This window comes from Sus scrofa, chromosome 13, assembly GCF_000003025.6.
Source record: "Sus scrofa isolate TJ Tabasco breed Duroc chromosome 13, Sscrofa11.1, whole genome shotgun sequence".
Lineage (NCBI taxonomy): Eukaryota > Metazoa > Chordata > Mammalia > Artiodactyla > Suidae > Sus > Sus scrofa.
Window position 1 is genome coordinate 22,851,306 of NC_010455.5, and position 21,842 is coordinate 22,873,147.

Genomic DNA, 21,842 nt, shown 5'->3' on the forward strand with positions numbered 1-21,842 from the left:
TGGATGGGTCATTCAGTAGGTCCACCTTGGGGGGGAGTGGGCCTCAGGCTGGAGGGCTAGTCTGGGACATTCCAAAGACTGAGCCTTCTGTATCCTCCACCATGGAGAGCTTTGTTTCATCCTGGTCCCTCCTGCCTAGGGGGACAGAGGACCTCCTTGAGCCAGTGTGAGTGTGGAGGAGTGGAGTGAGGTACTCTACGCACGCGCACAGGCACGCACGCGCATGTATGCAATTTACGGGAATTTTCTGGCATGAAGGTAAAGAGACCACAGGACTTATTCTTAGGATTTTTATAAAATCCCTCAACCTAGGGCCAGTGAGGGTGGAGAGGGCTGCAGTGTCATTCCTGATGGAACTGGGGACAGCTCCAGGCATGGGGCCAGCTCCTGGGTTCCGAGAGGCAGCAGCACAGAAAACAGGTTGGAGCTGAAGGCAGTGCGGGGTCGCCAGCTCTGAGCGAGAGGTTGAGAGCAGCCCCTGTCCTGCCCCCTAGATGTGGACAGTGGGCCCATTCCGCGCGGGGCAGCCCCCCGGAGACTCTCCAGGCCTAGTCCCAGAGGGCCACCTTCACAAAGAGGGTGGCAGACGGGTACTGGTCTCCATTCTTGGACAGGAGGTGGACGTGGCGGTATCCTAGCAGGCGGATGGGCGGGCAGGAGCACATGGAGAGAGGTTGGGTCACTCAGGGAGGGTACCTCAAGGGACAGCAGGCCCCGCCCAAGAGATGCCACCCCCCTCCCAGTTGTCCCCTCCCTTGACAAACACTCACCCTGCTTGAGGCTGCTCAAGGGGATGGTGCTCTGGCCAATGAAGTCGTTCTTGGAAGAGGCGTCATAATCCTCCACCACGAAGCGCACGAGGGCCAGCTCAGGCACAACCACCTCAAACTCAAACTCCGTGTCCCACCAAGGGTTGAAACCTAGGGGGCAGGCACTGTGTCAGCAGCACAGACGGGCTCCAGAAGCCGGGCCCAACACTGGCCTGACACATACCGTTATTGGTGACCACAGCGGTCTGGCGACTGGCCACATCACGGCCCACACCGTGGATCTCTACTGTCACCTTGGGGTCCACAATTGAATTCTTATTCTTGTTGACTTTTGGCAGCTGCTGCCCTGAGATGACCTGAGGGAAGGTGGGGGACAGTGGAGGGTTCAGGATAGGATTGGGGGAGAAGGGAGGCCTGTGGGCACCTGTCCCTCCTGTGGCCGACCATACCCTGACACTGAGCCGCTTCCGAGCCCACCAGGGCCCCTGAGCCAGGGCACGGGAGTTGAAGGCAGAGTTGGGGTCTCGCAGGAAGGCAGGCTTCAGCACATACCCACAGGCCCCGTTGTCCTGGAAGCGGCCCTGGTACACGTCCATCTCTGGCCCAGGTGTCTGGAAGTTCAGGGCCACTAAGGGCAGGACAGAGCAATCAGAGGCTGTGGGTTGCCCTCAGAAATACTGGGGGTACAGAGTCCTAAGCAAAAGCAGGGTCCAGGATCACTCTGATGCCTGATACCCACCTGCCACCCTCCCTGACCCACCACACCAACGCCCATGCATTTCTGGTGCCAGGATTCAAAGGATGACAGATTTCAGATGCTGCCATGTGCTGCTGGGGGATATTTCCAAACAGACTGCCAGATCCTGAGCCCACAAATCCCTGTATCTGGCTCTGCCCAGGTCCCCAGAGGCTCCTGGCCCCTGGCCCTCCAGGCAGAAACCATCACCCAGGCCTCCTCCCCGTCTCAGCCAGCCCGTACCAATCTGGCAGCCAGAGTTCCACATCTCCACGGGGTTATAGTTGGAGGAGTCCGTTCTCCAGCCAGCAGGGTAGATCCTGCTAGGTGATTCACGTTGTGGCGGACAAAGCTGTTTCCTGAGGGAGTTGGAGCTGATCAGAAGTGGAGGCCTCCTGGTGAGCCCAAGCCCCTCCCCACCAGCTCCGCCCGGTAACAGTGGAGGAAGAGAGGGACAGTCTGGGCCCTGCCCAGCTCAGGTGGTCAGGTAGATGGACAGCAGCCTGGGGATGCAGGGCTGGGCTCACCTGACTCTTGGAGCAGTCGGAGGGCGCGGTTCTCAGAGAAGGATGCCATCTCATAGAAAGCCTGCCCGGGGGTGCCAGGGCTGGGGAAGCCCCGAAAGTGGACACTCTTGCAGTAAATGACCATATCGGAGAGCTCCTTCACTAGCCTGAGCTTGTCCTCCTGGGGGCCATGGGGAGGCCCGGGTTAGATTCAGAGGTTGGGGCAGGTGGGCACTGAGAGAGCCAGAAACCCAGAGAGACAGAGAGAAGGAGACAGAGGGGGCAGAGGGTCTGAATGGCAGCCATAGAGAACCCGGACAAGGCAAACATCCCACGGGGTGATGGAGGGTAATGATGCGGGAGGGCCCCAGGGCTGCTCCCTCCTCCCTTGCCCCCAGCCACTCCCCCTCTAACCGTGGGCTTGTGCTGCACTCGGCTTCTCACTGCCTCATCCTCCATCTCTGCGGCCTCATCCTCATCTGACACCACAGTGGCCTCTGGGCTGCCTTCCCCTCCTGGAGGAAAAAGCCCCCCAAGCTTCTTCCCCTTCAGCAAGATCTTCCCCTTCAGTTGCTAAGGATGGAGGAGCAGCTGGTCAAGACCCAGCTAGCCTCCCCGCCAGTCCCCTACCCTCTCCTCTGGGCACCCCATCCCGCCAGGCACCTCAGGAGAAGGCAGGCTGGTGGTGACCCCATCCAATGGCCGATCTAAAGCATGGGGCCCAGGAGGGCGCGCAGGTGTCGCGCCATCACGCGCTGCTGCTCCAGGCTGCAGTGGTTCTCCAGGGACAGGATGACTGGGTAAGAGGACGCCTGGAGGCCCAAGGGTAGATTAGGAGTGTTGCTCAGCTCCGATCATCCCCCTCCTTACCCCCAGGGGCGCGCCCACCTTGAAGGCGTAGTCCCGGATGGCCCTAAGCACGTCGCAAAAGAGGATCTTGGAGGTGAAGGTGTAGCCGTGGTAGATGATAGGCTCCAGGTTGGGCCCATCCCAGCAATCCAGCTCTAGGCAGCGACAACCTTTGCACAGCGCCCTGTGGGTAGGGTGGCGGCTAGACCCTCGGTCCCGCCCCGCACCCTCATGCCGGCCCCGCCCCTCACGCTAGCCCCGCCTCCGCCTTGTGCACAATTCCCGCGCCCGCGGGGCCCCACCGGATGTAGGCTTCTGTGCTGCTGGGCCCCGTAAGCTGGTCTTCTAGCAGGTAAGTGTTGTGGGAGGACGACACCAGGTAGTGGCTGAGCGGCTGGCCCATGTCCTGGTAGACCCGCCGGTGCGCCAAGTTGAAGGCGCTGCCATCGGCGGAGAGCAGGTACATAAGGAAGCCGTCCTTGGTCATCTGCCTCTGCGCCTTGGCTGGGAGGAGGGCGGCGTCAGAGCTGTTGGTCAGAGCCCTTCGCAGGCCAGCCTCCTCCCAGGGTCAGGGGACCTTTCTGGCGCCACTGCCCTGGGCAGAGGGCCCCCACTTCCCCAGTCTCCCATCCTAAACAGATCCTTGATAGCTCTTGGAAGGGGGTACGTTTGAGTCTCTGGACCAGACGGTAACTACCCAGGGTGAGCCCTGTGTTCTCCTCTTCTGTCCCACATGCTGTGAGGCCTTCTGAGGTGGAACCTTATCTCCTCCTTCTCCAGGACAGGGCCCCCATCTTAAGTCTTAAAGCTTTGTGCCCTGCACGGGCACAAGAAGTGAAGCAGGAAAAATACCTGCTTTTCCAGCCTCCCCTAGCTTCCTTCCTGGGGGAGGGGTCATGATGCCAGAACCCTGCCTCCCATTGGCCTGCTTTCTTGGGGCAGGGAATTTCTGACCAAGGGCCCTGGGGCTGGCTGAGAAGCCCGCTTCCCTCCAGCAACCTACTCTTGGGGTGCCATCTCCCCACCCATTGGGGCCCTCACCTGTCTCGCTGGGCTCATAGCGCTCAATGAGAGAGAGTGCCAGGGCAGGCCCCGCTGCCTCCTCCTGCTGCTGGTGCTGCAGGAACGCCACTAACTGATCCACTGATAGGGCCTCCTCAGAGCCAGCAGCCTCCTCAAAGATGCGGTCAATCTCCTTCCTCTGGGTCAGCATCTTGTAGAAGGTCTCAATCTCCTCATCTTCCAGAGAGTCCGTCTGAGAGTGGTCACATTCCTGCAGAGCCAGGACACCAGGTGGGCAGGGCTCAGAGCAGGCCCAGGGCTGCGGTCAAGGACCCACTGCCAGGTACACCCAGCCCTCGCTTCCTGCCTCACCCTGAAGATCTTCCGGGCATAGCTGTCATCCACCTGGATGTTGAGCTCCTTCAGGAAGTTCTGCACCTCCTTGAAGCTCATCTTGTTGTCCTTGTTTTTGTCAGCTTTTCGCAAGCAGGAGTGAATCCAGCTGGGCAAGATGTAAGGAAATAATAGGAGCCCCAGTACCCCAGCCAGAGCCACGGTTCAAGCTCATGGTTAACTTCTGAGTGCAGGCAGATTGAAATCCCTGTTGACACAGCTCCCTGCAAGCTCAACTTACTGGCACATCCACATTTCAGGGGCAAGACCTAGTGACCTCTTTGGATGAAATGTGACATCTGATGATGGGGTCTTTTTCCTATATTCTGGCTTTGAACCCTTTCAAAATTTCAAAGACATTTCTCACTCTAAAGGGTTCATTACAGACAATTTATAAAATGCAGAAAAGTAAGCAAACAAAGCCCCCATGGCCCTCTTACTACTGTTCACGTTTCAAGGTATGTCTTTCTGGTTTTCAGTATATAATTGTTACCCAACTTGATTAAACAACTTGAGGCTTATTTAATAGGAAACAGCACATTTTAAGCCACTGATCAGAAGGAGGGGACATCACATGCAAAAACAAAGCCTGGATCATGGTGTCATTATTGGGCCACTGATTTCTTTCCCTTTATTTCGCTCATCAGCCTTGACTTTGGTAACAGAAAAAGGGGAGCTTCATGCTATATTCCACAGAAAACAGAGAGCTCACTATAGAAAAAGGCAATGGAAATGCATGAGCGCAATGAAAACATGATAGTGGGAGTTCCTGCAGTGGCACAGTCAGTTAAGAATCTGACTGCAGTGGCTCATGTCACTGTGAAGGTGTGGGTTCAATCCCTGGCCCTGAGCAGTGGATTAAAGGGTTAAAGGATCTGGCATTGCTGCGCTGTGGCATAGTTCACAGCTGCAGCTCTGATTCCATCTGCCCGGGAACTTCCACATGCCATGAGTGCAGCTGTAAAAAACAAACAAAAAACCAAAAAACTTTTGTGCTTCAGAAAATAGAACAAAAAAAGAAAGAACCCACAGAATGGGAACAATTATTTGCAAAGCATTTATCTCATAAGAGACTTGTATTTAGAATGTATTTAAAATAAAACAAAAACTCTTAGAGCTCAATAATACAAAGATAAATAACCCAATTAAAAAATTAGCCAGAGGAGTTCCCGTCGTGGCGCAGTGGTTAACGAATCCGACTACGAACCATGAGGTTGCGGGTTCGGTCCCTGCCCTTGCTCAGTGGGTTAAAGAGCCGGCGTTGCCGTGAGCTGTGGTGTAGGTTGCAGACGCGGCTTGGATCCTGTGTTGCTGTGGCTCTGGCGTAGGCCGGCAGCTACAGCTCTGATTAGACCCCTAACCTGGGAACCTCCATATGCTGCGGGAGCGGCCCAAGAAATAGCAAAAAAGACCAAAAAAAAAAAAAAAAATTAGCCAGAGATTTGAATAAACATTCTCCAGAGAAGATGCACAAAAGCACATAAAACATGTTCAACATCATTAATCATTAGAGAAATGCAAATCAAAACTGTAAGATACCTATTAAAGGAGTTCCCATTGTGGCATAGCAGAAACAAATCTGACTAGTATCCATGAGGATGTGTGTTTGATCCCTGGCCCTGCTCAGTGGGTTAAGGATCTGGCATTGCTGTGAGCTGTGGTGCAGGTCGCAGAAGCACCTCGGATCTGGCATTGTTGTGTCTGAGGCTGTTGTTGGCAGCTGCAGTTCCAATTCAACCCCTAACCTGCGAATTTCCATATGTCCTGGGTATCGCCCTAAAAGCAAAAGAAAAGAAAATAATCTATGGAAAAAAGAAAATACCGGAGTTCCTATTGTGGCACAGTGGCAACAAATCCGACTAGTATCCATGAGGATGCAGGTTCGATCCCTGGCCTTGCTCTGTGGTTGGGGATCCAGCGTTGCCATGAGCTATGGTGTAGGTTGCAGCAACGGCTCGGCTCCCGTGTTGCTCTGGCTGTGGTGTAGGCCAGCAGCAGTATCTCCGACTCAACCCTGAGCCTAGAAACTTCCAATGCTGCAGGTGCGGCCTTAAAAAGAGAGAAAAAGAGAGAGGGGAGGGAGGAAGGAAGGAAAGAAAGAAAGAAAATATCAAGTGTTGTTAAGGATGTGGAGAAATTGGAACATTTGTGCACTGTTGGTGGGGTTGTGAAATGGTACAGATGCTATGGAAACCAGTATGGTGGTTCTTCAAAAAACAGAAATTAGAATTATCATAGGAAACAGCAATTTCACTTCTAGGTGTATATCCAAAATAATTGAAAACAGGGTCTTAGAGAGACACTTGTACACCCATGTTTAAAGCATTATTCACAGTGGACAAAAGGTGTAAGTAACCCAAGTGTCCATTAATGGATAAGTGAATAGGCAAAGAGTGGGCCATACATACAGTAGAATATTGTTCAGCCTTTATAAGGGATGGAAATTTTAACATATGCGACAATATGGATGAACCTTGAGGACATTATGCTAAGTGAAATAAGCCAGTGGCCAAAAGTCAAATACTGTATAATTCCACCTAAATGAGGAAGCAGAGTAATTAAATTCATAGAGACAGAAGGTAGAACAGTGGTTGCCAGGGGCTCAGGGGAGGGTGGAATGGGGTGTTACTATTTAATGGGTACAGAGTTTTAGTTTTACAAGGTGAAAAGAATGGATGGAACTCAAGACTCATGCTGAGTGAAGTAAGTCAGAAAGAGAAAGACAAATAGCATATGATATCACTTATGTCTGGAATCTAATATACAGCACAAATGAACCTATCTGCAGAAAAGAAATAAACTCATGGACTTGGAGAACAGACTTGTGATTGCTAAGGGGGAGGAGGAGGGAGTGGGATGGACTGGGAGTCTGGGGTTAGTAGATGCAAACTACTGCATTTGGAGTAGATAAGCAATGAGATCCTGCTGCATAGCACAGGGAGCTATATTTGGTCACTTGTGATGGAACGTGATGGAGATAATGTGAAAAAAAGAATGTGTGTGTGTGACTGGGTCCTGACTGGGTCACTTTGCTATACAACAGAAGTTGATGGAACATTGTAAATCAACTATAATAGAAAAATTAAAATCTTTAAAACAAACAAAAAAAACAAGATGAAAAGAGTTCTGAAGATGGGCTGCACAACAATGTGAATGTACTTAACACTACTGAACTGTACACTTAAAAAAGATTAGGATAGGAGTTCCTGTCATGGTGCAGCAGAAATGAATCTGACTAGGAACCATGAGGTTTCGGGTTCGATCCCTGGCCTCGCTTAGTGGGTTAAGGATCCAGCGTTGCCGTGAGCTGTGGTGTAGGTCACAGACATGGCTCGGATCTGGCATTGCTGTGGCTCTGGCGTAGGCCATCGGCTACAGCTCTGATTGGACCCCTAGCCTGGGGACCTCCATATGCCTCGGGTGCGGCCCTAAAAGACAAAAAACAAAAAAAGCAAAAAACAAAAAACAAAACCAACTGGTTAAGATAGTAAATTTTACATATGTATTACCACAATTAAAAATTAAAATAAATAGTTCTGTTAAAAAAGAGCGTAACAACAACAAATCGGCCAAGGACCTATTGAATAGCTGCTTCTCCAAAAAGATATACAAATAGCCAGTAGCCACATGTAAAGATGCTCAACATCATTAGCCATCAAGGAAATGCAAATCAAAACCACAATGAAATATCACTTCAAACCCACAAGGATGGCTGTAATAAAAAAGGCAGATAACAAGAAGGGTTAGCGAAGATTTGAGTACTCAGAACCTCATACACTGCTGGTGGGAATGTAAATTTCCTCTTTAGAAAACAGTTTGGCAGTTCCTCAAAAAATTAAACATACAGTAAACGTAAGACTCAGAAATTCTCAAGAGAAATGAGACCATATGTCTACACAAAAACTTCTACTCAAATGTTCATAGCAGCACTATGCAGAAAAGCCCAAAAGCAGAAACCCAAATGTCCATTATTGCTGAATGGATAAATAAAATGTGGAATAACTATACAATGGTATAGAATCAGGCATAAGAAGGAATGACGTATTAATGCATGCCACTGCATGGATGAACATTAAAAACATGGTGTTCAGTGAAAGAAGCCAATCACAAGACTGTATGATTCCATTTATATAACATGTCCAGAAGAGACAAATATATAGACACAGAAGGTAAAGTAGTGGTTGTCAAGGGCTGAGGTTGTGGGAAAATGTAGCCTGCTAAAGGGTATGGGGTTTCTTTTGGGGGGTGATGAAAAATCTTTAAAGTTATTGGTTGATGGTTACCTAACTCTGTGACTACACTAAAAAGCATGGACTTGTACACTTTAAGAAGATGAATTATATCCCAATAAAGCTGTCAAAAAAAAAAAAAAAAAAAAAAAAAACAAAGCACTGGTGCCGGTTCCACCCTAATCCTATATACCAGAAGCCCAAACACTTTGAATCATAGACTAGTACATTATTTTACACCTAGATTTTGAAGTAGATTAGATTCAAGCCTAGGGACTGGCCTACCTACCAGTCCTGGGAGAACCCCATCACTCCCCAAAGAATGGCACAGGCTATGGGGGTAAGTGTGAATAGACCATGGCCTCCCAAACTCCCAGAGAGGAAAAAATGTAGTCACTCTAGGAAACATAATTAAAACATCCAAGATCAGGTCTCCCATTGAAGCAGGCAGCTCCCCTCAGCATCCCCAGCCTCTCAGTTCCATGCTGGTTACAGAGGGGGGATGGGGGATTTCAGGAGGCTGCACTGCTATCTGGCCCTTGGGCTCCAGTACCTTTTCTGCTCCCCCCATGAGATATATTTGGAGATGAGGCCTTGAGAGATTTAGGTGAGATTATGAGTGGGGCCCTCATGATGGGATTAGTGTATATGTAAGAAGAGACACTAATCCCTATCTCTCTCTCTTTGCCATGTGAAGGCTAGAAGCAAGGAAGAGAGCTCACCAGAACCAGACCATGCTGGCCCCCTGACCTTGGACTTTCAGCCTCCAAACAGTAAGCAAATCAATTCCTATTGTTTAAAGCACCCACCTACAGTATTTGGTGTGATGGCCCGAGCTAGGTATCTTCCATACCCAGGTTGCCCTGGGGACAACCACAGCCAGTAGCCACAGGCTGGGCCTGGACCCACCGCCACCAGAAGGATACTGCTGCAGCTTCTGCCGCTGATCCATGGAGCCTGAGTGGTGGATGATCTTGCGCAGGCCCAGCACCCAGTGCTGGGCGTCAGCCGGTGATGGGGCGATGAGGTCTAGGGTGTTGCGCTGGTCCTTGAAGACGATGGAGAAGCAGCGGTCTTCAGGCACGTCCCGGGCAAACTTCTCCAGGCCCTCGGTACGGTGCCCCATCCGCACCTCCTGAATGTCCTCGATGGAGACTGCAGGGAGGAGACGGGTCGGGTGTGGGGGGCAGAGAGAGCCATGAGGCCAAGCCCTGCCCCCAGCATGGCTGGTGCCCCAGCATGGGGAGCAAGTGCAGCTTAGAGACATAGCCAGGACTGGTGCTCAGGCATTGAACCAGAGAGGGAGGACAGAGGCAGGAGGATGGTTGAAGGACAGAGACTGAAGTGGACACGGCTATAGTGAACAGAGTGGAAACGCCCAGGGAAAGGCAGACAGAGAGGCTGCCTTTAGGGTGGGAAGGGCACCTAGAGTCCTGCCACCTGCCCCCTGCCCCATTTCCCTGCTGGGAGGGAACGGAGCCCCTGGGAAAAGATTGGGACAGGGCTCTCAGACAGAGAGATGGAGACCATTCTGGAGCTTGGGGCCTGTGACAGAGAGGAGGCCACACACTCTTCTGATTGTACTTGACTCTGGGCTCGTCCTCCTTTCAAGATGGCCACGAGAGCCTCCCTCTCCTGACCCCTCAGGAGGGTGGCTCCAGTCTCCTGACTGCTACCCTTGGTCAGCCCTGGCCATGGGGTCTGGGGACAGAGGGAGAAGTACTGTGTCAGGGGGCAGCCAGGGCCTTGCCCTACATGGATCTGTATGTGTCTTGATCTCAGGGAGTTCCTTGGCAGGGATGGTGCTCCAGGATCCCTGGAGGCAGACTGGAGGGTGCCCCTTGGGGCCTGGGATGGCATCGTTCTGCCCTTGGGAGCCAGGGGGTGCTTCCTGTTGCAGCCCAGCCTTGCAAGCTTCAGGGAACAGCAAGGTGCTGCTGGCCCGCTTCACCCTCAGGGTGCCCTCCCTGGCCTGGCTGGGAGCTACTGCCACCAGCTGGGCTCTGCCCCTGCTGCATCCCTATCCCGAGCCATCCCCATCCCATCTGTCCTGCGTCCCAGACCAGCTCTGGCTCTCCCTATGGCTACCTACACTGGGAGCCCAGGCGCCTCCTGGCCACCTGCAGGCCCCACAGGTGTGGCCCGTGCCAGCCCAGGCAGCAGACTCTCCGGTGGGAACACGTTAACCCTGGGCCATCTGGGGTGCAGGGGATATCCCTGCTTAATCCTTCCGCGACGGCCCGCTGGCCCGCTTGGCCCCACACCAGCTGCAGCTGCCCTGGGCTGAGAGTGAAAACAGGAAGCCTGGCCGGGCGATGCCTTCCCTGCTGATAATCATTGTCTGCCTACAGGAACCAGAGCTTAGGGAGCAGGAAGCAGAGGCAAAGAGACCTGGGACCGGGGGAGCCTGCTCCACTTCCCCCGCTCCTGGCCTCAGTTTCCCTGGGAGGGCAGTCTCACTGCTCACCCAGGGGAGGGAAGCAGCTGACCCGCGTGTTCAGCCAATCTGTCTCTGTTTCTGCCATGGAAAAGAGCCTCTTCCTGCTATGTTCCTTACCTGAGCACACCTGGAGCCCAGCGCCCCATCTGTGCCTCTGAGGCCCTCCTCTCAGGGCACAGGCACCTCACTCAGGCCCTTTCCTCGTTCTCTCTTCTGCACCTTTGCTCACACCGGGCCACCTGCCTGGGATGCTCCTCCTGCCTGAGCTCACAGCTGTCCCTGTATGAGGTTTCCAGCTCTCCAGCTCAGGTCTGAAAAGGCATGGACCTCCTACTTCTCTGTGTGCCCCCTGCCCACCCCACCAAGTGCCAGACATACACTGGGAACCATGCACGTGTACCGGCTGGCGGTTGGGCACTCAGAAATACCAGGGCTCAAGAGTAAGATGCCCGGTTCCCACGGTGCCGCCACCCGCCAGTGTCAAACAGGAAACCAGTATCAGGGCAGGGGCCTGTGAAGGAGCCTGACTGGTGCCACAGACAGAAGCAGAGGCGGTCACTCCTGCATCAGGTGACAGACATGTACTCAGGGTAGCTTTCTGAAAGCTCTTCTGGCTCCATCCTCTCTGATTCTGTCCTGCCCAGCTCAGAAACCTCCCTTGGCCCACAGCCCCCAGGACCCAGCTAGGGGACCCTCCTCCCTTCCTGGCTCCCCCTCGCCCTGCCACAGACCTGCAGGCCATACCTTCTCAGGTTTCTGCCCAATGCCTGGGGGTGCCTGGCAGACCCCACCTCGGTACCCTCCCTTTCCTTCTGCTCCCTTCCCACCTGGACCCTGTCACCTGTGTCTGGACTCACTCCCCGTAGACCTGCCAGTGGGCTGACCCTGCCTGTTCCCGCACCCCCCACAGCCAAGAACAGGTGAATGGGCGAGCGATTTCCAGGGATTTGGGCTGTGTGAAATCTAGCTGCAGTGCTCTCTCTGCCCACCAGCCACATGTGGCTATTTAAATATAAATTAGTTACAATTCACTAAAATTAAGAATTCAGTTTCCTCAGTTATCCTAGCCACAGTTCACGTGCTCAATGGCCACAGATGGCTAATAGCTGCCATATTGGACAGCACAGATGGAGAACCTTTCCATTATCATAGAAAGTTCTTTTGGATAGCTTTGATCTAAAATTTTCCCACCAAGTAAAGGTGCAGAGGGGCCCTCTCATTTTACAAAATCTTTAGGGCAATCTGCGTGAAAGGACACCAGTTAGAGAGCTTTCTCCCTTAGGCCTTGCGGGATGCACTTTCCATCTGCATGCCTGAGCTTTGGATTCCTGGGCTTTTTCTGCAGGCTCCAGAGAGCCCTCAGGCCCACACCCTCAAGGGCACTGCCCAGCCAAAGCCTCTCTCTGCAAGTCCAGCCCTGCTCCACCCTAGCCTCCCTATTCTGGCCCCAGTCCCAGGGAGGAGCTGCCTCCTGTGGCCCCGCCTCACATCCTGGCCACTGACACCCGGAAGGGCCTTATCTTCCCCCCCGGACTTTGGGCCTCACCACACCTGGAATCCTAGTCTGCCCAGTTTCGCTCCTTTCCACAAACATTTGGGTGGATACCTGTGAGTTCAGGCAATACTGTCTAGCTCCCTCCCTCCCTGTGAGCCTGGCTTTCCCCACCTGTGGTCACGGCCATGTATTCCTATCCCCAAAGGCTTTAGCATCCTCCATCTGTGGCCCTTGGTCCATGCCTGTCCTCTCTAGCCCAGTCTGGAGTCTAGTCTAGTCCTCAAGTTTCTCCGTATCTGGTCCTGGTTGCATGACTGATCCACAGCCCGCCAGGCCAGGCCTCTATTTCCCTACCTCTGGTCGAGTCCATGGCTGACCTTCACCCGGCCCACCCCAGCCAGGGTTAGTTTCCCCACCCAAGCATAGGTTCCACACCCCGCCCTCCCCCTCAGCCCAGGGCACTCACACAGCTGCGACTCAGGTGTTCGCATGACCTTGCGGGACTCCTGCCAGATGGTCTTGCAGTCCTCCTGCAACTTGTAGAAGCGTTCTCTCCGCCATGAGTTAGATTTCACCTTCAAAAGCTGGCCACCCTTCAGCAGTGCCTGTAGGTCCTTGTCATCCTGTAGGCCTAGGGGGCAGAGCTGGTAAGAGGCCACCTCCCGTAGTGTCCCAGCTGGCCATGCCCACCTCTGGATCTTCTCAGTTCATTTTTCACCAGCCTCATCCTCAGCTCTCTGTCCACTTCTCCTTCTGCCACCCTTACTCCAACTTGATTCTGGAGCCCAGCCTTCTCCAGGAAAATATCGATGATTCTAGCCAAGGCAGTGCAAACCTTAGGATAACCGCCTACTCAAAGCCTCATTGTAAACATTATGACCTGCCACCTACAGCTGAATGGACCAAGGGAGGGAAGCTAATCCAAAAACACCTGGTTCCTGGGTGAACCAGACCCCTCAGAAATGGCCCGGCCCTGAAAGACAAAGTGGGCCCCACACCAGCGTACTTAGGGATCAGAGTGCCCTGAAGGAAGCTGGGACCAAAAGATGGGGCAGAGCAGGAAGGAAAAGGGGCAGAATCAGATGGAAATGGACCCCAGAGCATCATGAGTCCAGTGGCTTTCCAAGTCCCGTGACTCTGGAATCACTGGTGCTAGGTCCAGGTCGCTTCCTGACCCCTGCGTGACCTGGGCAAGTGACTTCATGTTTCAGGGCCTCGACTTGCCTATCTGTAAACTGAGTATAGCATCCACCTTGAAGGGAAGTTCTACAGTTAAATGGAGTGATGCATGAATCTGGGGAGCTCTCAAGGCAACCGCAGCTGCAGTGCTTGGTTCCACACTGTGCTTGCTGTAGGACCCATGTGCCCATCCCCAGCACCCTCACTCATGCTGCCTCTACCCCTGAATTAGACCTGCTTGAGTAGGTTGATTATCCCTGCCCCCACAAGAGACAGAGGAGCCCAATGGGGCCTGTGTTTGGCCTTCTGGGCTCCCTGTCCCTACCCAGTCTGTCTCTGAGAGTCCTTGGGTGTCCTGGGTCTAAGGCACAGTGCAGCCCTTTCAGAAACTGAGGCAGGACCTGGCCCAGAGTCCTATGGAAGGGAGGACCCTGGCTACCTGGCACCCTCTTGTCTGCCTCTCTTCAGAGACCCAGGCTGGCCTGAGACATAGGCTCCCTTCATTCTGCCAGGCACAGTAGGAACGGGCCTGGCTCCCCAGGAGCTGTCATCCCAAGCAGACCCTGTACCAACTGTGACGAAGGAGAACCCCCCCCCCCACTACCACCATCATGATTCATCAGTGTAACATAGAGACAGATACATCTAGTTCTAGACATATCACCCTGGCCACATGTAGTCCAGCAGTCAGCTCTGGTCAGGGCCAATAGACCATCTCACCTCACTTCTGTCCCCAAAACAAAAACTGTGTGGCTTTTCAGCAACCTTTATCCTTCTGCCCTGTCAGAGTAGTGGCATGAGGGACCATACCGGTCTAGTCTGAGGGGACTGTGCCGACACCTATAAGCTCTTCTTTTCTGAACCAGATCCCCAGACCCTGAGGGATTTTACCCATGTTCCCATTCCCTACCCCCAGCCAGCCTGCTCCACACACATACAGGTCCTGCACATCTTCTGGACCACTTCCCAGGGCCTCAGCCACCCACCCCGACTCTATCCCTCCCCATTCTCCTGTCTCCAGTAGGAACAGCACCCCATACTAACACCCTCCCCCAACCATGGCTTTAGGCAACTTCCTTCCCTCTCTGTTTTCCCACCAGCACTGGGTGAGAACAGAGCTGGAGGAGGCTCAGGGCCTCCTCAGAGGTGACAGTCTGATGTCACCTTCCACCACCTTTGTCCTAAGTCTCTCCACCCCCTGCCTTAGTGTCCATTTCCCTTCTGCCCTGGGTGGTGGTGGTGGGGGGGGCAGTGAAGGAGGAAGGGACTCCTGCAGGATGTCTTCAACTGGGAGTTCTGTCTATGGGGCTCAAGACAGAGGAAAGGGAAGCTAGTTCTCAGCTGCCAGAGGCGAGAGGCGCCTCTGCCTCAGCTCAGCCCGGTTTTCCATGACCTTTTAGAAGAGAAGGGACATCTCCTTACTCTCTGCCTGCACCCCCTGCCCCCCAGCTGGAGCATTAGGTCAAGCCACTGCATGTGGCACAGCCGGGAGCGGGGGAGCCAGGGCACGGGGTTGGAAGGTAGAAGGTGAGCCCCGCCCTCCCGCTCTGGAAAACACTGAAAAGATGACATGTTCATCCTGTCCTGGAGCCAGGCTGCTGCCCCGTCTGCAGTCAGGCAGAGATAAGTCCCCTGGCTGCCGACATGGCTTCCGGAATAACCTCGGTCCCAAGGAGTATTGATGATAGCCACTGTCCTCTGGTCCGCTGGGAAAGCCAGCAGGCATCTCCATCTCTGAGCCTCATCTGAAGCCCTTTTGTTTCTGAGGCCTCTGGGCTGCCTGTCCCCACCACCCTTGCTCCCTTAGCGCCCAGAAGGTCTGTGGGAACCCCTCCCTCACCCAGCCTTGCTTACTCAACTGTAGAACCTCCTCCTCCTGTGGGAGGGTGTTGATGAGGGGCCTCAGCTCAGGGCTCCTGGATTGACCTTGTAGCTTCATGCAGTGAGGTGGCCATGAGAAGTGCACAGTGGGCTGCAGTGCTAATGGGAGGCCAGGTGGGCAGTGCCAGGAGCCCTGCCCAAGTACCTAAGGTGATGCCCATGTACCTAAGGTGATGCAGAATGGAGGCATACTGAGCTTGGGACCCAGAGCAATACACAGCTACACAGACATAGCTACACACATACACAATCACAAGACATCACACCAGCACACTCAGTTACATATCACCACACAACATACAGTGCCAGAACATTGTCATCATGATAATAACAGTAGCCGCTGTAATAATAATAGTTCATACTTCGATAAGACCCTGTTCTCAGCACATGTATTTAATCCCCTCAACAACCCTATGAGGAAGGCACTGTCATTGTTCCCATTTTACAGAGGATGAAACTGAGGCTGAAGGAAGTTACATGGAAGAGTCAGGACTCAGAAGCCTGCCCACAGGGTCAGTGCTAAGGAAATATTACCTTATGTAGCCCCCACAAAGAGTAACCACAGAAAATCCAAGGAACACACATACCATAACACAGAATGACAGCATCAGTCACCTGGATCACCCACTGTCACATCTGTCACCCACAGTTACACATGGTACACAGCATCACACTGGGTCGCACACTGTCACACTCGTGCCACTTGTTTATACAGTGTTACATATCATCATTCCTGCACAGCGGCTCCCAGTGCTATACAAATGACAGAATCACTGGGTTTGTAAACAGGATGGTTTGGGGGTGGCAAAGGGCAGAGAACTCTGGAGGGGCTGAGGTAGATCAGGAGAATGGTAGCCAGTCCCCCCAGTACTCACGCCTCATGCCACCCTTGCAAACAGAGCCCCACCCTGAGTCACACTCACACACTCAAAGAAATACTAAACTGGTCCAATCCCCAAAACCAGGAACGTACAGCGTGTGTCCTGACCCAGCTGCCTTCCCAGCCTCCGCAGATCCAGAGGGGAGGGGGGCTGCATCCCTTACCCAGCCTCTGCCCATTAAGCGCTGCCACCTTGAGGCTTTGCTCCTGCAGGTAGAGCTCTCTCGAGTGCCCCTGGCTCCGGCTCCTCTGGACCCCCAGGCACTGCATAACGCTCTTCATTGCCCCTGCTGCCAGCTAAACCTAGCCCGGGACAGTGTGGCGTCCAGAAGGTAGCCCTGGCCCTAGGGCGGGAGCCGCCTCCCTGGAGGAGAATCGGGGCGGAGACTGGGCATAGATGGGCGGGCTAGAACCGGGGTGGGCCGGGGCCTTGAAGGGAAGAGCTTGGTTCTAGAGGCGGGGCGATACCAGAAATCCGTGCTGAGGGGCCGAGCCAGCTCTGAAGGGCAAGACCGACACCTCCCCGAGGTGTGGCCAGGGTGGAATCAAAGCTGGGGGTGGGAGGAGGTAGAAACCGGGAGGCGGGGCGCCCTGGAGGAGGAGCCGGGACCCAGAGGCCGAGTGGGACACATCCATAACCCAGGAAGCAGAACAGTGGTGAAAGTCAGAGCCCAGAAAAAGGATTGGGGTGGAGCCAGAGCCAAAGAGGTGGGGAGCAGGAGGAGCCGGGTCTGGGACGCGAAGTGGGGCAGAGTGAGACCCAGGAAGACGACCAGGGGCGGAGCCGGGGCCCAGGGGACGAAACAGGGGAGGGTCCCTCACTGGAAAGGCGGTGTTCGGACGGGAACCTCGAGTTTGGAGGCGGTGTGAGGGCGGAGCCTGAGCGGCGAATTCTAAACCCTCCTCGGCTGGGGGCCTGGCTGGAGGATGCGAGGACTGGGCGAGATTGAGCAGAGGAGGGAAGACCCGGCAGGGCGGCGGCCTGGGCGGCCTGGGCTCCCGAGGCTAGCAGAGAACCGGGTGGGGCGGGGTCAGGCAGAGCCAGACCAGACAGCAGAGCCCGCCAAGTATTTTACCGTAATTACTCAACGAATCCATTGTGACTTAGCGGGCTGTTGTCTCACTGTAAACCTCAGGCAGGCTTATTTCCTTCTAAAAGAGTTTTGCTACCTGAGTGGGATAATCTCCAAGGTTCCAAATGCGAATGAATTCTTGAAAAAATGCTGATCTTAAAAATGAATCCATTAACGCGGGCTTGCTTGGATAAATAGAGAAGGACTCCAACTCTACGAAACTGTGCTGCCAATGTGCTTGGAAACAGTGGGACCTTTCATGTTAAGTTACAACCTCCCTTTCATTTGCCCAGCAATTATTTATTGAGCCCCTACTGTGTGCCAAGGTCAGGACACCATCAAGAAACCTGACTCACTCCTTGCTTTTACTCTCTGCCTCTGAATAGTTCTTTCATTCGCCTTGCTGAAGCTCTAGTTACCAGCAATGACAGTGAATCACTGGTAAAGCCAGTTATTAGCACAGACAAGCACAGCAATAATAACAATAAGCTGAAGCACAGTGACTTGCCTAAGGTCCCACCACAGAGAATAATACATCACAAGAATGTGTATTAATATAGATGAACGGGAATATGGGCACAGACTAGGTATTTGTTTGGAGAAAGGGGGAAACAGAGTATAAGGGGAAACCTCTGTTTTAGAGAAACCACACCAGGGATCTTAGCCAGGGGACCAAGAACTCCCTGAGGACCTATGGATAGAATTACATATCAATATAATTTGCTTTCTTTTAATTCTTAAGTATTTTATTTATTTTGCATTTAAAATATGATCCTGGAGTTCCCATTGTGGCACAGAGGAAAGGAATCTGACTAGGATCCATGAGGAGGCAGGTTCGATCCCTGGACTCACTCAGTGGGTTAAGGAGCCAGGGTTGCCATGAGCTGTGGTGCAGGTCACAAATATGACTTGGATCTGGCATTGCTGTGTCTGTGGCATAGACTGGTGGCTACAGCTCCGATTCGACCCCTAGCCTGGGAACCTCCCTATGCTGCGAGTGCAGCCCTAAAAAGGAAAAAAAAAAAAAATATATATATATATATATATATATATAAAATATGATTCTGAGGAGGGGTCTGCAGCCTTCACCTCACTGCCAAAGTGGCCTACGGTACAAAATAGTTAAGATCAAGGTGGATCAGTGGGTCTGTGAAGTGTCCTGGGTGACAGACAGCTTTGAAACATGATTGAGGTGGGTAGAGGGCTGGCCACCTCAACTTGCCATTATGGCATTATCTTTTGGGGGTACTGGCTTCTTTGCCAACTTAGATCTCCTTTGCCCCTAGTGCTTGACCCTCACGACATCCCCTGTGCCATAGGTACTGCTTTCCCATGGATGAGAAAATAGGTCCACACAGGCACAGGGATTTGCTCGGGATCACAGTGAAAGTAGAGGCAAAGCTGGGATTGGAGCTCAGGTCTCCTGGGATCTAGATGAGGCCTCTCCTACACCCCTCCTTCCACTTTCACAAATACCGGTTTTTACAGTGGGGCAGGAGGGATTCAGTGTTGGGCAAGTCAGTGAAGGTGAATGTGTTCAGTGAGGGGAGGGCTTTGGGAAGCATAGTCCTTTTCGATACATCTGGGGAGCTGCTGGAGAAGCCAGGGCATCCCTGGCTAGAATGGAGAGAACAAAGGAAGCAGGGTAGAGCGAGGAAGCCAGAGGACTAGAGCACCAGTCTGAGAGCTCCAAGGGCACAAGAAGGAGCCCTTTGATTCTTAAGCCCAGATCAAGTCACAATCTTCCTGGCTAGGGACTACCTTATGTCCCCTTGTCTTACAAAGAACTCACAGAGCATGGTCACATAAGGCGTAAGCCTCTTGCAGGAACAAGCACCTGCTAGGTACCAGGCAGTGGTCTCATTATTGCCTTATATGTGCTACCTCATTCAGTCCTCACTGCAATCCTTTGGAGGAGATATTATCTCCCATTTTACAGATGAGGACGCAGATGCAAAAAAATCAAGGGATATGTCTAAGACGAAAAAGCTAAGGCTTGAACGCAGGCCGTCTGCCCCTGTAATCTGTGACTGGGTACTACACTGCCTCTGCATGCACCTGGGGTGAGGACTGAAGGGCAACCTCATCCAGGTGGACCCCCTCCCCCTGGGACAATGGAGGGGGCCTTTTTGTAACAGACCCTCAATGCCCCAAGCCAGAGAGTGTGGTCCTGCAGCATATGTCCAGTGCTGGGGACCCGAATAGGAAAGGGGTGCAAACACTGCAATGGAAGTGTAAACGACCTGGAACAGCACAGGACAATGACCACCCCCTCTCACCACCAGTTCTCCTTCCAGATTCTTGCTTCCCAATCTGGTTTGCAGGCGGAACGAAAGAGTTAAGGGAGGTAATTTGGGGTGATGAGCTAGAAGTGGCAGGGCGTTCAGGAAACAGCTTGGGATTGCAGTGTTTGTGCTAGCTCTGCAGCAAAGGCTGGACAGTCAGGCACTTGGGAGGAAGGTAGCAAACAGGATGGGCCAGGGCAGCCAAGCCTATGCCATAAGACTGGGAGGTGCTGACTGAGCCTCCACACGGCTTCCTCTCCAGGGAAGAGGCCAGGGCCCAGGGAGAGAGACTGGACAGAGGCACAGATGCTTGAGGTTGGAGCCCATTCCACCATGAGCTGAGGCGCCTGCTATGCCAGAGGTGACCAGAGGGCTTATAGGAGGTCTGAGTGAAGCAGGCACAGAAGAGGGGGTCTGCAGGGTAGACAGCACTAGCTAAGGAATGATGAGAGAGAAAGCAGATGTCTCTGCTGTGATCCCCTGAGCTGCCCAGCCTCCCTTCCTACCAGTCTGGCAGGACACTAAGTTCACTTCTGTCCTGAGGGGAGACACAGGAGCACTGGAAAGGGCAGGGATCCCATGACCCAGCTGGATGAGTCTGCCTTGAGGAGACTAGACTACTGGTATGAGGGTAACAGCTCCGGGCACTGAGCAAGGTCTCTCTGGGCCATGGGGACCAGATATGGGCCAACCAGGAACCATGAGACAGACGGGAGGCTGGCTGAAAATAACATCTCTGAGTCTCTCTGAATTCCAGGGAGATCTCTAGTGGACATCCCTGCCTTTCTCTTTCCCATTTATTTTCTCCATGCATGGGTTAGATGGATAGGTGGTGGGCAGCAAACTGCCAGGGTACTAGAAAACAGAGGGAGGTGGGGTTAAGCAGTGGTTGGCTGAGAGGGGGAGGGTTTGCAGAGCTGGCTGGGGGAGCAGGAAGACATAGCCGCCTAAGAGTGGGTGGGTCCCCAGGCTGGAACAGAGAAATGCCAGGTACAGGTTGAGGGGCCTATGCAGCTTGAAGACCTCCAGCCCCTGATGTCCAGAACCAGCGGCTGCTCTCTCTCCTGAAGACACAGCGATGCAGAAAGGAGCTGGCCTAGACTCTTTCTCCGTGGGTCGGGGAGACGGAGCTCGGCTGGACAAAAGGAGGAGCTGCAGGCAGTTAGAGCTGAGACTCCGGCCATTCCGGCCAGGAGGGTGCGCAGATGGGGGCGACTGGGCTGCTCATCCCAGCCCGAGCGTCGCTGACTACGATTTCTTGCGCTGGGCAGCTACCGCGGCACAGCCAGACCTCCGCCAACCTTGTAAACCACCTCGCCCCACCCTTCCCACCCCGCCACACCCACGCGACCTGACGCGGTCCAGGCACGCCTGGGCTTTGGGGAGCCTCTCCGGGCGGCCCGGACGAGGCGGAGAGAACTCGGTTATTCGTGGATGCTGGTTCCTTCCCTCCTCGGTCCCTCAAAGCACGCTAGACCCTGGAGCCCAGCCTTCCGTGACCAGGATAAGAAGAGTAGTCCCCGAGGCAGCGAGGCCGGGGGTCATCTTCAGACTTGCACCTCTCCTCGCCCCACCCGCCAGACCTGGGAGACAAGCCTGGAAACGCCCAGGGTCGTGTCCGGCGGTCCAGGGCCGAGATTTCCTCAATGCGACAAAAGAGCCGAGGGGCGGGCCCGGGGCGGGGCAGAGGGAGGCCGAAGGAGCCGGGGGTCCCCCTCCCAGGGCCGGTAGGCTTTGCTCAGGGTCAGCTCAGGCGGGGACCCCAGCGTGCCTGCCGAACACTCACCATGCAGGGTCAGGAAGTCCCGGCCTGAGTCCATGCCCGACGGGCGGCGCGGCGGGAGGGGGGCGCCGCGGGACACTTCTTCGCGGCGACAGCGCTGGCGGCCTAGGGTCCCAGCGCAGTGCGGTGGAGGGACCCGAAAGGACTGCGGAGGGGAGGAGATTGGAGGTGGGCCCGGGACTCCGCTCCGCCCCCCGCCCGAGCCCCCGCCCCCGCCCCCTGGGCCCTCCAACCCGCGTCTCTCCCCGCCCCTCCTGGGGATCGTGGAGGAGGGCAGAGGTGGGGGCCAGCAAGCCGGGCCAACCTTGGCCGGGGCGGGTGGGTGCGTCCCAGCCAGAAAT

General features: G+C 54.2%; 1 protein-coding gene across 1 annotated transcript; it reads right to left on the reverse strand.

Moving 5' to 3' along the window:
• On the reverse strand, window positions 276-21,645 carry PLCD1 (phospholipase C delta 1). Its single transcript, NM_001243589.1, is given in 17 exon segments — window positions 276-634; window positions 771-920; window positions 994-1,126; window positions 1,220-1,398; window positions 1,750-1,831; window positions 1,834-1,865; window positions 2,034-2,193; window positions 2,427-2,585; window positions 2,676-2,723; window positions 2,726-2,824; window positions 2,901-3,045; window positions 3,164-3,365; window positions 3,903-4,134; window positions 4,236-4,365; window positions 9,412-9,640; window positions 12,887-13,051; window positions 21,505-21,645. Coding segments are annotated over 17 exon segments (2,265 nt in total). The 5' UTR covers window positions 21,539-21,645; the 3' UTR covers window positions 276-548.